This window comes from Physella acuta, unplaced genomic scaffold, assembly GCF_028476545.2.
Source record: "Physella acuta isolate Inbredline_101_S28 unplaced genomic scaffold, ASM2847654v3 ptg000852l, whole genome shotgun sequence".
In the NCBI taxonomy this organism is placed as follows: Eukaryota; Metazoa; Mollusca; class Gastropoda; family Physidae; genus Physella; species Physella acuta.
Window position 1 is genome coordinate 332226 of NW_026732369.1, and position 16511 is coordinate 348736.

General features: G+C 39.9%; 3 protein-coding genes across 3 annotated transcripts; all 3 read left to right on the forward strand.

The window, feature by feature from the left end:
- The first annotated feature begins 3600 nt into the window (after positions 1–3600).
- LOC131952092 (aerolysin-5-like) lies at positions 3601–6075 on the forward strand. Its single transcript, XM_059314607.1, has 2 exons — positions 3601–3691; positions 4191–6075. Exon 2 carries the CDS (start codon positions 4205–4207, stop codon positions 5918–5920), a length of 1716 nt encoding a protein of 571 aa, XP_059170590.1. The 5' UTR covers positions 3601–3691; positions 4191–4204; the 3' UTR covers positions 5921–6075.
- A 649-nt stretch (positions 6076–6724) lies between these two features.
- Positions 6725–7675, forward strand: LOC131952100 (uncharacterized). Its single transcript, XM_059314615.1, has 3 exons — positions 6725–6731; positions 7092–7240; positions 7286–7675. The coding sequence occupies exons 1-3, from the start codon at positions 6725–6727 to the stop codon at positions 7673–7675; spliced, it is 546 nt and encodes a 181-aa protein (XP_059170598.1).
- A 6040-nt stretch (positions 7676–13715) lies between these two features.
- Positions 13716–15128, forward strand: LOC131952101 (rab effector MyRIP-like). Its single transcript, XM_059314616.1, has 5 exons — positions 13716–13753; positions 13817–14041; positions 14660–14775; positions 14896–15024; positions 15121–15128. The coding sequence occupies exons 1-5, from the start codon at positions 13716–13718 to the stop codon at positions 15126–15128; spliced, it is 516 nt and encodes a 171-aa protein (XP_059170599.1).
- The last annotated feature ends 1383 nt before the right edge of the window (positions 15129–16511 follow it).

Below are 16511 nucleotides of genomic sequence, written 5' to 3' on the forward strand. Positions count from 1 at the left end.
AGTTAACAACTCATTCAATCTGCATACAACCTTTAATAAGCGAACACAGTTGTGGCAGAACACTAGGTTAAACAAGATAAAATATTTAATTTAGAAAATAACAAAACCCAACGTACAAAGCGTAAGAAAAAATACTATCACAGATTCTAACACTTTATAAAAATAGCCACAGGTCACACAACACTGCTATAGCATCTGGAATCACTTGGCCTCAAGTAATATAATACTAGAATACTAAAACAACTTAAGAATGCATAGCACACTCAGGACTTAAGTTCTCTCACGTTCAAAATGGTCAGAATGAATTGCCGGACAATATGGACGGCCTGGTCAAGATGGACTGCCTCGTGCTGCCTGTGTGCGATCTAGTTAAAGACTTAGGCAACAGGGGAGGTTATCCTCAACTCATGTAGCCATTGGTTGGGGTGGTCATCTGATCTGAATCAATCAATCAGATCTTGATGGAAAATTTCTTAGTCTTAGACACTCTTAATAAGACAGTGGAAAAAACCCGGTTGTTGCACCATCAATCCATATATGGTATTATAACAGTGTCAAACTAAAAATAAAACATAACTAGACCTAAGTAGGTCACATGTCTAGGTGTTTAGATCAGTTGTTTAGATTAGATGTTTAGATTAGGTGTTTAGATTAGGTGTTTAGATTAGGTGTTTAGATTAGGTGTTTAGATCAGCTGTTTTTAAATCACCTGTTTAGATCAGCTCTTTAGACAACCTGTTTAGATCACCTGTTTAGATGACCTGTTTAGATCACCTGTTCGGATCACCTGTTTAGATCAGCTGTTCAGATGACCTGTTTAGATCAGCTGTTTGGATCACCTGTTCGGATCACCTGATTAAATCACCTGTTTAGATCACCTGTTTAGATCACCTGTTTAGATGACCTGTTTAGATGACCTGTTTAGATCACCTGTTTAGATCACCTGTTTAGATCACCTGCTTAGATCACCTGCTTAGATCACCTGCTTAGATCACCTGCTTAGATCACCTGCTTAGATCACCTGTTTAGATCACCTGTTTAGATCACCTGTTTAGATCACCTGTTTAGATCACCTGTTTAGATCACCTGTTTAGATCACCTGTTTAGATCACCTGTTTAGATCACCTGTTTAGATCACCTGTTTAGATCACCTGTTTAGATCACCTGTTTAGATCACCTGTTTAGATCACCTGTTTAGATCACCTGTTTAGATCACCTGTTTAGATCACCTGTTTAGATCACCTGTTTAGATCACCTGTTTAGATCACCTGTTTAGATCACCTGTTTAGATCACCTGTTTAGATCACCTGTTTAGATCACCTGTTTAGATCACCTGTTTAGATCACCTGTTTAGATCACCTGTTTAGATCACCTGTTTAGATCACCTGTTTAGATCACCTGTTTAGATCACCTGTTTAGATCACCTGTTTAGATCACCTGTTTAGATCACCTGTTTAGATCACCTGTTTAGATCACCTGTTTAGATCACCTGTTTAGATCACCTGTTTAGATCACCTGTTTAGATCACCTGTTTAGATCACCTGTTTAGATCACCTGTTTAGATCACCTGTTTAGATCACCTGTTTAGATCACCTGTTTAGATCACCTGTTTAGATCACCTGTTTAGATCACCTGTTTAGATCACCTGTTTAGATCACCTGTTTAGATCACCTGTTTAGATCACCTGTTTAGATCACCTGTTTAGATCACCTGTTTAGATCACCTGTTTAGATCACCTGTTTAGATCACCTGTTTAGATCACCTGTTTAGATCACCTGTTTAGATCACCTGTTTAGATCACCTGTTTAGATCACCTGTTTAGATCACCTGTTTAGATCACCTGTTTAGATCACCTGTTTAGATCACCTGTTTAGATCACCTGTTTAGATCACCTGTTTAGATGACCTGTTTAGATGACCTGTTTAGATGACCTGTTTAGATGACCTGTTTAGATCACCTGTTTAGATCACCTGTTTAGATCACCTGTTTAGATCACCTGTTTAGATCACCTGTTTAGATCACCTGTTTAGATCACCTGTTTAGATCACCTGTTTAGATCACCTGTTTAGATCACCTGTTTAGATCACCTGTTTAGATCACCTGTTTAGATCACCTGTTTAGATCACCTGTTTAGATCACCTGTTTAGATCACCTGTTTAGATCACCTGTTTAGATCACCTGTTTCAGTTGTTTTAACTATCGTTCAAGCCCCAAACACAATCAAGCGGACATCAACAAGAGTTTTGACAAGGGCATTCACTCTGCCAGTCACCACCAACACACGTGATCATCCGACGTAGAGCAGAACACGTTTATCGTTAAATCTATCAACATTGTACCACTTAATAATAGAACACTAACGACTTTAATCTTTAAATGTATCAACATTGTTCAACTTAATAGTAGACTACGTTTATCTTTTAATGTATCAACATTGTACAACTTAATAGTAGACCACGTTAATCTTTAAATCTATCAACATTGTACCACCTAATAATAGACCAAATTTATCTTTAAATGTATCAACATTGTACAACTTAATAGTAGACCACGTTTATGTGTGTTGACTGATTAAACTTGTTTATTAAGACTTTTATTACGCAATACAACACGACTTCCTGATCGGAATTTAGCGTGTCCTTATATACACAGGACCTATACCTTCTTTTACAGTTTCACTTTCATGAACTTCTAATAAAATAATACCTACATTGAAGCGAAATTATTGAACATTAAATATAGATGAAACATCGAATATTCGACGTGACTCAAATGTACAATATGACTCTAAACTTATGACTTTACGTGACTCACAGAATATCTTGTGTGACTGCAATCTAAATATTTTACGTGACTCGGAGTCACACTCAGAGTACTTGACTCTTAATTCAGAATACATGGTGTCATTTATTATTTATCTTTGACGTCAATAATACATGTGTTTTAAGGGACTTTTGTGAATGTGCATAAGTAAACATTGTATTCATTTTCGCTGGAGGGGGGGGTGGAGTAGCACACCAGGTGACGCCATTTAGGGGGGTGACACCAAGACACAATAATGAAAAATATAGAGCAGCATATTTGGTTTAGTGATAGGGTTGGGGGTAGGGGGTGACACCATGAGGTGCCACACCGGGTGATACCCGACCTAGCGACGCCACTTATCTCTGGTTTGTGAATGTCAAAAAAAAAGGGGGGGGGGACATCTGTTTAACCTCCCAATAAAAATATGTATAGTTCTCAGTTTTCAGTTTCTTTCTTAGAAAACAAGATATTATCTACAAACACGTCAAGAGTTTCACAGAATTGAGACCGGCAGACAAACATCGCCTAAGGATGTAAGACAAATGTACCAGGTTCTGGTTGCTGATTTGTTGTGTCAGTTGTTGCAACATGGTCGAGGTCAGGATACGTTCTGAGAAAGTTGTTACAGTACGGGACATTGCTGAGGTCAGGATACGTTCTGAGAAAGTTGTTACAGTACAGGACGTTGTTGATCGTGATACCCGGACATCAGGGTGGCCGTGTACCTGGGGGTACCTGAGGCACGGGTATAAAAGCCACACAACAATCGGTACCAATCAACCTTACAATCAGGCAGGGACACCTTACAATCAACCAAGGACACCTTACAATCAGGCAGGGACCACTGTCTGAACTAACATTGCTATCAGTAAGGCGGACACACTATGTACGTATATCATCAAACACATCCAGATGTTTAACAAAGTTTTTTTTTTTAACTAAAATTAGTTTGTTTTAATTTTAAAATCACCGCCTAATGTGTTCTAAACCTTTCTGTCTTAAAGATATTTTTGTTAAATATTAATATCAATGAATAATAATTTCTCAAATTTTAAATTAAAAAAATAAATCATGTTGGTACTTTTGTTTACCCAGTTATCGATATTATAAATAAAGTTCTACCTTAACATTGAAATATTTGAAAAAATAATATTTCCGAGCAATTGCATATTCTGAAGATTTTTGTTTTACAAAATCGCTATCAGCGGAGTCTTTCAGGCATTAAACTCTGACCCCCACATAACGTACATTTAAATTGACTGGGTATCTTAACACAATTACTTAAGTACAATATAAGTAGCTGAATTAAGCTCAACAAATTCCTACTTTAACTTTGTTTAAACCAAACATGCTTAATATCAAAATTACTTTTTTTTTCTCTACAGCCTATACGCTGAAGATGTATTTGTCTGGAGCCGTGCTGCTTCTCTCTCTGCTGGTGTACACTGCTGATGCCGTCTGCAGCAGATCTGACTGGAAGACGACCATGAGCAAGCAGGGGCTGTCCAAGTGTGACAGCGACTTTGACTTCATCTCCGGGCTGTACCGCGGGGACAGTACACGTGACGACAACCTCAACCTACTGGAGCAGGCCGAATGCTGCAGCCGGGAGGCGCCGTGGAACAGCTCATACACACAGGTCGTGTACGCCGACTGGTGGAACTCGTTCGACAAGGGCAACTTCTGGTCTAACTGTCCGGCTGGATACTTCCTGCACGGTCTCTACAGGAGCAAGGACAACAGAGGTTTGTTGTTTAACATTGAGGAAGGGCGGTGTTCTAAGCCGGCAGACCATCCTTTAAGCTACGGACATTGTTACGACGCGGACATCTCAACGTGTTTTAATAACAGAGGACTGTGCAGGTGTAACTCCGGCTATTACATCACAGGTTTATTCCGAGGGGTGTGTCATAACCTTAACTGTCTTGATAAGCTGCGGTGTTGCAAATTAGCTACAGCACCACAACAACTGAATGATCTGTACAAGGTGAAGACTCGCATCATGGACACGACATTGACGACCATGGCTCTGCTGGCACATTACCTGGGCTACGGCTGGGCCGCTGGATGCAGATCACCGTATGTTGGAGAAGATTTTAGAAGGAGCGGCGACACGTGGTACGCCGATAAAAGTGGTCGTTGCGAAGGTCATTCTAATGACAGGCGTCTAAACCTGGCTTTTGGTGACTGGAGCTATGAAATCAAAGACATCCAATACGGAAATCCTTCATCCCAAAGTCTGGCAACCGAAACGATCGACACTGGAACTATCTACAACAACGACCCAACGCAAGCAACAAAATCAATCACACGTTCTGAGACCAGTGTCCGTAGCGTTACACATACTGTGACAAGCTCCTTTAGCGCAGGCACTGAGTTAAACATTCAATTTACGTACACACCTTTTGGCATTGGTGCTTCTTACGGCTACAAGTTTAACTATCAAAACTCCAGAACTACCACGGACGAATCAAGGAAAGAACAGTCAAAAACTTTCACAGTCAGCACGTCGAAAACTCTTGAAGGAAACTCTGCTGCCAAATGGAGACTCGTCTTGACCAAGACCAGAACTTCCATGACCTACACGGCTACTATTTTAGCCAAGTTTTCCACGGAGTTTCAAGGCTTCATGCGTTGTGGTGGAGGAGCCAACAGTATCGATACCAACTACCATTACCAGTATCGTGGTCGATGTAACCGTCCTAATTTCAACTACAAGTTCGGCGATTCCAATACCCCCTTCTACAGGGCACTCAAGCGACAGAGTGAGGAGAGTTCACGACCTTGGCTGTGGAACGACATGAAAAACGCTTTCCCAAATGCTCAAAATGTAATCAACGACCTGTCGAACGAAAACAGATACGTCTTCACGGTTACCGGCAGGTTCGATGACGTCATCGGAACAGATATCCATCTGTACTGGGATGCCGTCGGTGTAGGCAAGCGATCAGCCGAGCGTGGCGAGAATGTTCCAGATCAAATCTACCGGAACTCCACCCACGTGGCCCAGGCTCTGCCTAACGATGTTCCTCCGGTGAAGCTTGACCCGCCTCAGGTCAACATCCGGGTAGAGAACCAAGCCAGACCTGAGGATCTGGCGCCATCTGGTTCATAACGAGATCACTCACCAGAGCTTTGGTCAGAAGTGTAGCTACAGTTACTTCCTTCTAATGCCTCAAGTTTCTTTCAATCTCTGAGAATAGATTTAAATATAATTAACTTTGTAATCGTAATATTGAGCTGAAATTTATTTCTAAAATTTAAGTAATAAAAGTTAATACTTTCAAGTTAACCAAAATCTTCAAATCATTATGCTAATTTTACATATCAGTATGTTTGTTCGTTCCGATAGACATTGTTTCCTGTCACGTGTAAGTCAACATCAGAAGAAAATTATCTCTCTAAGATTTATACTTAACAATTCCACCTAGCAAGTATTCTTAGGTGGTTCGCGCTACAATCAAATCGCCTAATAATTATTATGACTGTGATTCAGATAAAGTAAATCACGGGTGTTGTTTTGAAATTTTGTTTCCCTATCAAAAATATATAAATGGGGTGCGCTGAAGAAATATCCACATCAATGCGATGCATACATAAGGGACGTGCTACCGCCACCAGCGCGCAGCGCAACGCGGGCGCTCTGCTAAAGTGAACATAAATCTAAGCGGAAATCTAAACCTAGACGTAACATACACGTATACTAACTTCCAATATTTTTTGACCATTTAAACTAATAACATCAGTCTCAAACCTAAATAAAAACCCAAACTTGCATTTATACTGGTGCTATAATCTTCATCTAAACAAAACTTACCAAACATAAATTTAAACTCAACTTAATATTGAATACGCTTGAGAAAATAAACACAACATTATGCCAATGTCATGGATCAAAACAAACCACGATATTTCTGAAATGGAAGGTAGATGACTCGGTAACTAACAATCCTAATAAAATTGGTTCAGTTGTTTCCCTTTGATAAAGCATGCACAAACCACAAACCACAGACCACAAACCACAGACCACAAACCACAGACCACAAACCACAGACCACAAACCACAGACCACAGACCACAGACCACAGACCACAAACCACAAACCACAAACCACAGACCACAGACCACAAACCACAGACCACAAACCACAAACCACAGACCACAAACCACAAACCACTAATCTGACTGACATCTGCAGCCATAAGTTTAACATGTACACATGATGCCCACACGCCTCAGCTAAAAAATTACTTATACCTGCAGTCATACAGCCCCCAAACCCCCAGCTGACAACCACACAGCCCCCAAACCCCCAGCTGACAACCACACAGCCCCCAAACCCCCAGCTGACAACCCCACAGCCCCCAAACCCCCAGCTGGCAAAATACACAGCCACAAGCTTCAGCTGACAGCGATACAGCCCCCAAGCCCAAAGGTAACAACCATACAGCCCCAAGCCCCCATTTGACAAAATTTATAGCCTGTCATACAGCCCACAAGCCCCAGCGTCATGTTAAAATACACAGCCCACAAGCCTCAGCTGACAACCATACAGCCCACAAGCCCCAGCGTCATGTTAAAATACACAGCCCACAAGCCTCAGCTGACAACCATACAGCCCACAAGCCCCAGCGTCATGTTAAAATACACAGCCCACAAGCCTCAGCTGACAACCATACAGCCCACAAGCCCCAGCGTCATGTTAAAATACACAGCCCCCAAGCCCCCAACTGACAACCATACAGCCCACAAGCCCCCAGCTGACAACCATACAGCCAACAAGACCCCAGCTGACAACCATACAGCCCACAAGCCCCAAAAAACACCTGATATTCACTACACGCTATTGATTCTTTTCCTCCATATTTAAACGCAGATACGTCAAGTGGTCCTTAAAAGTAGATGGCTTACAGTATTTCGCCACTTTTTCGATTGTTTTAAGGGAAATAACTCTGCAGTCCCACATGTGCACAAAGAACGATAACTTATTGGTTAATAGAACAAGACCGTGGTTAAGTGAACGCTGTGTTCTACTAAAGGGATGTAAACAACGTGTTGTATTGACTTCATTGCCTCTACAGCTGGTGGGATGTGCTCTGTCTAATAAGGATGTGATGTGTTTATCTACTACACCAAGGTTGTGTTCTCGAGACTTTATTTCTTTTGTTTATATTTATTTTTAAACATGGATTGGATGTATATTTGTTTTCTTCTGAAAAAATAAAGTGGGGCCTAATGCTCTAAGGATCATTCAACAATTGATGCTTAATTAAGTTACCTGAAGGGATTGTTTAAACTATCATCCACAATATTTTTATACCATTGTCTTTTCTCTTTCGCGCTCGAGACACATAGGGTAGGTGAAGTAGAGTTCATTTGTTTCAATGGCCTTGGCATTCGGGGGGGGGGGGGGAGGGGGGTGCCCTTGAGTGCTGGGTAGATTTAGGGACACCCTATGGATTCGATGCCGGGATCCGAACTCGAGACTTTCGTGTTAGAATCATTTTTTTAAACGGTACTGTTAAACTCTCGATGGTTGATGTCATTCAATGTTTACATGTAGAGCTTAGTTGAGAGATTTTTTTTCTTAAATGCGTAACCACTAGGTGGTATCAAGTCACGTGTTTTACTTGTGGAGATTTCACAACAAATAAAGTAACAATAAATAAAGACTAGAGACTAGATCCATGTAAAGCTAGGCCAGTAATGTATTCCTTCTAAACAATTCTACGGTTATCGTTAGGACAGTGACGTCATACAAAAACAATATGGCCGTGTCTCTGACCCCAGCACATGTCTGTACGACACCAGTCCACCAGCAGGTGGGGTTCCCGTGACCTCGTGACACACCAGGTCAAAGTTCACTGTGAGTGCCTACCTTTTTTTCAATTAAAACAAAAATCGATTTTAGACAAGATACAGTGTACACGCGTAGTTTCCCCTTCACATTAACAGCTGATTAATTAAAATATTTTTTTCGTCTAGTCTTAGACTTCAACTTTAGTGGAGATAGCAAATAATTAAAACAGAAATTCTTACTAAACAAATACATTGATAAACGACATAACGATTAATTAAAATCCAAGTAATTTTGTGTGAAGGTTAATTAGTTTTCTTTAATGAAAGCTGTCCGATGACCTAATTATTCTGGGTCAAACAAATAAGACACAAATCAATATTTTGTAGCCTTGACATTGATTAGCTGTCAAATATATTGGCAGAACTAATTACTCCTATAGCAATTAATTACAATATTTATATTGACACGCTTTTCTACGGCAATCAACATTGTGGATTTTACCAACCAAATATCGACGTAAATATATATTTTTTAAAAAATCTGGTATGTTTCTTTATAATTATTGAATGCTATGCCGCGCCTTTCATTCATTTAAATATTAGCTAAATAAATATAGGACCCGCATCTTACATGTACTCTACTTTATTTAAATTATTCGACGTCTTTGATTCAACACTGCCTCACCTGCACATTCCCACCACTATAACCTAACCACTGTATACATTTTATGCTGATGTTTCTCTAGTTCTGCCAAACTTTTACCCTGAAATCTCTAAACTCACACAATAGCATATTTCCTGTAACATGTTCTTCTCATCTAGCATGTCCCCTTTTTAAAACAAGTGGTAGAACAAATAAACCGTAGGCCTTTAGGATACACATAGACTAGACAACACTTAAACCAAAGTTTAGCGAACACACGTAGACTGAAACTTTACTTAAATAAATCTAATGAAAAAACTTTCTAATAAATAGGTTTAAATGCACTGAAAATAAAAACATAAAACTAATTTACTTTCGTTAATCAAAGCTTTGGTCTTTCAAGAGATCTATTGTATATTTTAGTGAACATAGTGTAGATTTTATTAAAGAAATAAAATTTGTTTTATTTCCTTATTTGTATGCAAGTGCTTGTTATTTACGTTGTTTTTTTTATGTTTTATTTTCCCCTTTTTAGTCCTTCATTCTAAATGGAGTTGACACCACATAGGCAATCACTAAAATAAATATACTCGATCAGTCACTATAGATAGTTATTTTCCTCTTCTTAGCCCATGGTCAGAGTTTCAAGCACAAGATCAGTCATCCGTAAAAAAAAAAACACCGTTTTCTAGTTTTTAATCTTGTTATCTCATATTTTTAATAATGAATTAATAATCTTTTAATTTAACATTAGCGACATGTCTTATTTCAAATTAAAATAAAACATAAATATCATTGCATTGTCATCGAAAACATATGTACCTGGAAAGTTTGAACGAAATCGGTGCATTTTTAATGAGTCAAAGTTGAATTAAAGGATTTACCACAAATCCACAAAAAGGAAACAAACAAACAAACAAGCATACAGACAGACATTGTGACCTAAATAAAAAAGCTTATAATAATTATAAAAAATTATGCAATATAGATAAACAGTTCAATTTTAAATTGAATCCCTAGATAAACAGTGCTGCAATAAAATATAGTAGCATGTTTTAAAGTTGTTTTTTTTTGTTTTTTTGTTTTTTAAAGGGCCGTGTGGTTCAAGCTTGCCATCCACGTTAATGTTCAAATAACGATCTCATTTATCTGACATCCTATACCCAAGTACAGGAGGGGGGGGGGCTCATAAACTCGTGACGCCACCGTGGAGGCTACAACAAGTTGTACAACTCTCAAACCCAACCTGTTGCCGCTGACCTAATTACCTATCAACAAATTATCTATAGGGCAGAGTTCGGTTGTTACATTGGGAAATTGAATCACAAAAAATGTTGACTGCATATTGCTATAAGGGATTCAATAGTTTATCCTACAAAAACAATTGTATTCGACGTTTCTACACATACAAGTGTTGGTATGGGTGGGTTGGAGGGGGGGGGGGGGTTCTGTCATCTTCTGAGTTCATTTCGTACACACAGAAATTTAGGTTTTGAAGAAGAAAAGAAAACCATAATAATAATAAAACAAAGATAAGAAGGTAAAATAATAAAGATCAGAAACACATCTAAAGATAGCTCGTTTTCACAGTGTAATAGTTTCAGGCATGATGACTCACTGTATCGTTTGTTTTAATAGCATGACCCAAAACATTTTTATGTATTTAAACTTTACTGAGTCACAATCAAGCTATGATGAATTATTTCTAATTATTCAACTGCCCAACTTTCTGCATAATTTACCAACTTTTTATACAATCGAACTCTTTTTTATACAACCAAAAACTAAATTAAAGACCACTTTCTTTATATAACCATGTCTCTACATAGAATTTCTACTATTGACCAACTGTTTTAAAACCTGGCCATATTTCAGTTGACTAAATTTTTAAATGTTAAATATCACAACTAGCCTACCACCACGTATACGTAACTTCTCAATGATTTATATCCCATTGATACTTAAAATGTTAGTTCTTCTCTACAAAACTATACAGTCTAATAACCAGAGATATGTAACGCACTTCGTTTAATAACATCACTGGTTCGTTGGACTTTGATATCCAAAATTATCCGACAATTCGTATAGTTTTGTATTTCGTTGACGATTTTTCAGTAAACATCCAAAGGCTAACCCTAACTCAGCCACCGAGTTGATACATCTTTGTTGTTGATATCGATAGCCATTAAACCAGATACTATAGGTTGGATTGATCGATAGAAAAACATTGTGAATTGCAGCGAATGTAAGACCCTTTGACGTAAATACAACGTCCGTAGCATGTTTACAAAGACACCAAAGATCACTATTTTTTCAGGCATCCCTATGCGGAGGGGGGGGCATTCACCCCCACCCCCAAAGCTCGTCTACCGCCCCCCTCCCATCACCACCACCAAACGAAGAAGAATTTATATAGAAAATATGTACTTTTGTGTCCGCCCTCTCCCCCTCCTCACAACATTTTCAAGTTCCCCTCCACCTGAGAAAAACCCCTTCCACCCACACAGAGACGCCCATCAACCCACACACGGAGACGCCCCTTCCACACACCGAGACACCCCTTCCACACACACAGACGCCCCTTCCACACACCGAGACGCCCGTTCCACACACGGAGACGCCCCTTCCACACACGGAGACGCCCGTTCCACACACAGAGACGCCCATCAAGCCACACACAGAGACGCCCATCAACCCACACACGGAGACGCCCCTTCCACACACAGAGACGCCCCTTCCACACACGGAGACGCCCCTTCCACACACAGAGACGCCCCTTCCACACACGGAGACGCCCCTTCCACACACATAGACGCCCATCAAGCCACATACGGAGACGCCCCTTCCACACACCGAGACACATATTGTGTACACTGTTTTCCACTTTAAAAAACGACCCAGTCACATAAACAAAACGTTTCCTCCATAATCACACACACACACACACCTCTGTCGTATGCACACAAATACCTCTACCTTATAAACAATTCTGCCATATATACACAAACCACTACCCCCATATACACACCACCACTCTTACAAAAAGATCGTTGTCATGGACCAAAGTGCGGCCAGCACATTCTAATCGTATAACGTGACGATGTCGGCAAGCAACGATTTGGTGACGTCCTTAAGACATTAAAACTATGCACATACACATCACATAACACTGACTGCACATACACATGATATAACGACGGTTATGACCACGAACTTTAAGCAACCGAAACTAATTAGACAAGCCAGACTTGAACAACTATACGTGCTGATAGACAATTGTCACCGCGCGCGTTTTTAAACTATACCGTCCAGTCATCGTTGTCTATCTTATGATGTCATCCATACCTTCAGACTAAAATTTCCAAACTTTTAATTTCTTTCTTTGTTGTGTGGACTGTAACAAAATCAGCGAGGCGAATCTACTGAGAAAGTTTCAATATCTCTGTGTTAGAACTATTTTCCGTACAACCATAACAGCAAGTAAGAGATTTAAAAACTTGTATTTTTCTCTTGATTCTGTTGTGCTTGCCTGATTGATCAAATGATGAAGTTTATAAAATCAATGTGAAATGTGACCATTACTTTCTTGTGAAATGTGGTTATTTCATACTAGTAAAATATGATAACTTCTTATATATAAAATGGAATCAATTACTTGTGTAAAATGCAATAATTTCTTATATGTAAAATGGGATAATGTTCAGTTGCAATTTATGATAATTTTTTACTTTTGAATTTTGGTTAAATCTTGGTACACATTTTTTTAAAAACGTGTGACATTTAAATTTCAAAAGTCTATGTGTCATGTTCATGTGTCTAGTTCATGTGTCAAGTTCATGTGTCAAGTTTATATGCCAAATTCATCATGTTAAACCAATATCTCGTAAGCCTCACTGTATATGTTGTGTTGTTTGTTCCACCATACCGACAAAACACGTTAAATCCTACCACAGGGACATCCCACTGTCTCAGTCGTGTCTAACACTGCCACGTTGTATCCTAACATTTACCCTAACCTTAAGTACCAACACTTCTCAGTACAACGCTGACTTATACCACATCCAACTACATGTAAAGCTAAACTATCAACGCCATTTTATGGAAATAATTTGAGAAATTTGATAAATTAACATTCTTTTTTTTTTTAATTCCAGGGTGAATCTCTAGTTTGTGAGGCAGCGTGACAAAATCTACTAGTTCACGTGACAAGACCTACCAGACCACGTGACAAGACCTACTAACGTGCTAAAGATGGGCAAGAAGCTGAACTTGTCCCACCTAACGACCGAGGAGTGCGACCAGATCATGGACGTCCTACAGAAGGACTTCCAGGTCCGGCGGGCGGAGAAACGACGGGTCAGGTTAGTAGGCAATAGGTTGGTGGGCAACAGGTTGGTGGGCAACAGGTTGGTCGGCAATAGGTTGGTGGGCAACAGGTTGGTGGGCAACAGGTTGGTGGGCAACTAAAATGAGTAGAGAAAAATTTCGTGAAGAATTATTTTTGCCGTTTTACCCTTTATTAGAGCAAATTGTCTTAACCTAACCCTTGACTTCTGTCCCCACTAACAGCGAGGCGAGAGAAGAACTGGCGAGGGAACAAAACCGTGTGGCGCTACTGAAAGAAAAGCCAAAGTTTAACGACACCAACTGCATCCTCTGTCTAGAGAGGTTCGGCATCATCTTCCACCGGAAGCGGGTCTGCTACAGGTGCCAGCTCAACGTCTGCAACAAATGTTGCCAGCCAAGAAGTAACAAGAAGGACGGGCTCATCTGTATGGTCTGCATTAAAGAAAAGTAAGTCTTGTGTCTGCATTAAAGAAATGTAAGTCTTGTGTCTGCATTAAAGAAATGTAAGTCTTGTGTCTGCATTAAAGAAATGTAAGTCTTGTGTCTGCATTAAAGAAATGTAAGTCTTGTGTCTGCATTAAAGAAAAGTAAGTCTTGTGTCTGCATTTTAATAAGCATATGATCCCACATTGATGTCGTCATGTCCTTCGTTATTCCTTTGCCCGCATCTCCTTCATTAGTCCTACGTCCCCAGGTCCTCTACGCCTTATGTCCTCTAGTCCTATATTAGTCCTATGTCCTCAAGTCCAATGTCCTCAAGTCCTCTATGTCCTATGTCCTCAGGTCCTACAAGATCCTGTCCAACCAATGGTTCTATGTCCTCATGTCCTACATTAGTCCTATGTCCTCAAGTCCTATAAGTACTATGTCCTCTAGTCCTACATTAGTCCTATGTCCTCAAGTCCTCTATGTCCTATGTCCTCAGGTCCTACAAGATCCTGTCCAACCAATGGTTCTATGTCCTCATGTCCTACATTAGTCCTATGTCCTCAAGTCCTATAAGTACTATGTCCTCTAGTCCTACATTAGTCCTATGTCCTCAAGTCCTCTATGTCCTGTCCTCAGGTCCTACAAGATCCTGTCCAACCAATGGTTCTATGAGACCAGCCAGACACAAGACAAACACATCGGCAGCTCCAAGATCGTCCGCTCCTTGTTCAAGAGAAACTCATCCAGCTTGTGTAAGTCACGTATACGGGGCTAGGTTTGATCAACAACATTAGAGGAGTGAATGATCACATAGTCATGTATTACACTGTCCCCTCACAACTGTTTCACCCCCCCCCCCTTGCCTCTAACAGCAGACATGGAGGCAGACAGCGGCTACCCCCACTCCTCCACCAATTCGGCCCCCGCCATCAAGACCCGCCCCCGCCTAGACCAGGTCTTCGATATCAACGTCAGACATAGCAGCGATCAATCGGATGGAGGTAAGTGCTGCAATGGTTGTTAACAAAATATACACCAAAGTGATGAAGGTAAGCGGTCCAATGGTTGTTAACAAAATATACCCCAATCTGATGAAGTTGAATAGTGGTCCAATAATGACAAAACTTACGCTACAAATCTAACAATTTTATCTCAATATAATGCTGGCATTTCATATATTTGCCTGTGAATTATCTAGTTCAGTGCCTACAACATGGCTACAAAGTATTCACTACCATTTGGTTCTATTACATTCGGAACTTATTTTCAAATGGTCCTTGTCTTGTAATGGGACAAAATTTTCAACATGTAAAACAATACACAAAAAACAAAGTAAACATTGAAATTATGCAACACGAAAATGGTAAGAATATTAAATCAATAAATATGTAAATAACCCAATTTTACAAATGCAATCATAGATAACCCATAACTTATTTTTAATGCAATAGTATACATGGTTTATTTCCCTTGAAATGGGGAATAAAACTACTACATACCTGCAATGAAACATGTTAATGTTCAATCAAAATAGGAGTATCCTCACCAACCCCCCCTCTCTCTCACAAACACCACCACCAACAACAACAATTACTTCTATTTTTTATTACTAAATAAAATACTTGTTAATGTTTGTTAAACCATAACAACAGAATGTACACAGTTCGTGTAACTTTAAACCACAAACCTAACTTGTACTCTAAACCTAATCTTATCACACTTTTTACCAGCCAAACGTCAAAGTGTGTTAACTAAACAGTTACATCCATCTCGGGTTTACTCAGTGGCGTAGCGAGGTCGGGTGTCACCCGGTGCGGCACTTAATGGTGTCAACCCCCCCCCCCCCCCCCAGAGGCGTAGCGACCCTTCCCGGGGACAAACTTTCAAATTTTTGGATGTCCCCCCCCCTCTCAAACTTTCGATTTGCACCCCCCCCCCCCGCCCTCAAGTTTTTCTTTATATATTTTGCTATTTTTTGCCTTGGTGTCACCCCCCTAAATGGTGTCACCCGTTGCTGTCCGCACCCCCGCCCCCCCTCGCTACGCCCCTGGGTTTACTTACAACAGCGCAATGTCAGCTGTCAGCTGTTTAACTAAAATGTGTGAATCTATAACAACACAAATACTTCAGCTATTTGTGAACACAAAACATACTAAATGTTTTAAAGACTTTTACTCCGGGTGGGAGGGAGGGGGGACTTGAAACTTTCCGAAGAGGGCAGACTTAAATTTCCGGGGGTGGGGGGTCGGACACTGGTTTAATTATATATTTTGGTATATAAATTCCATATCACACACAATATCACACATTTCTTACACAACCGCCTGTGTGACATACTACTGCAGATTTTACATTTGACATTCGCCAAGATTTTTGTTTTGGTTTATACTTGAACTAAACAGGACTAGTACCAAAAAATGGTGCAATATTTGATGTGTTGAAAACTTTGATTTTAACAACATATCGATATGTAACAAACACCATACAC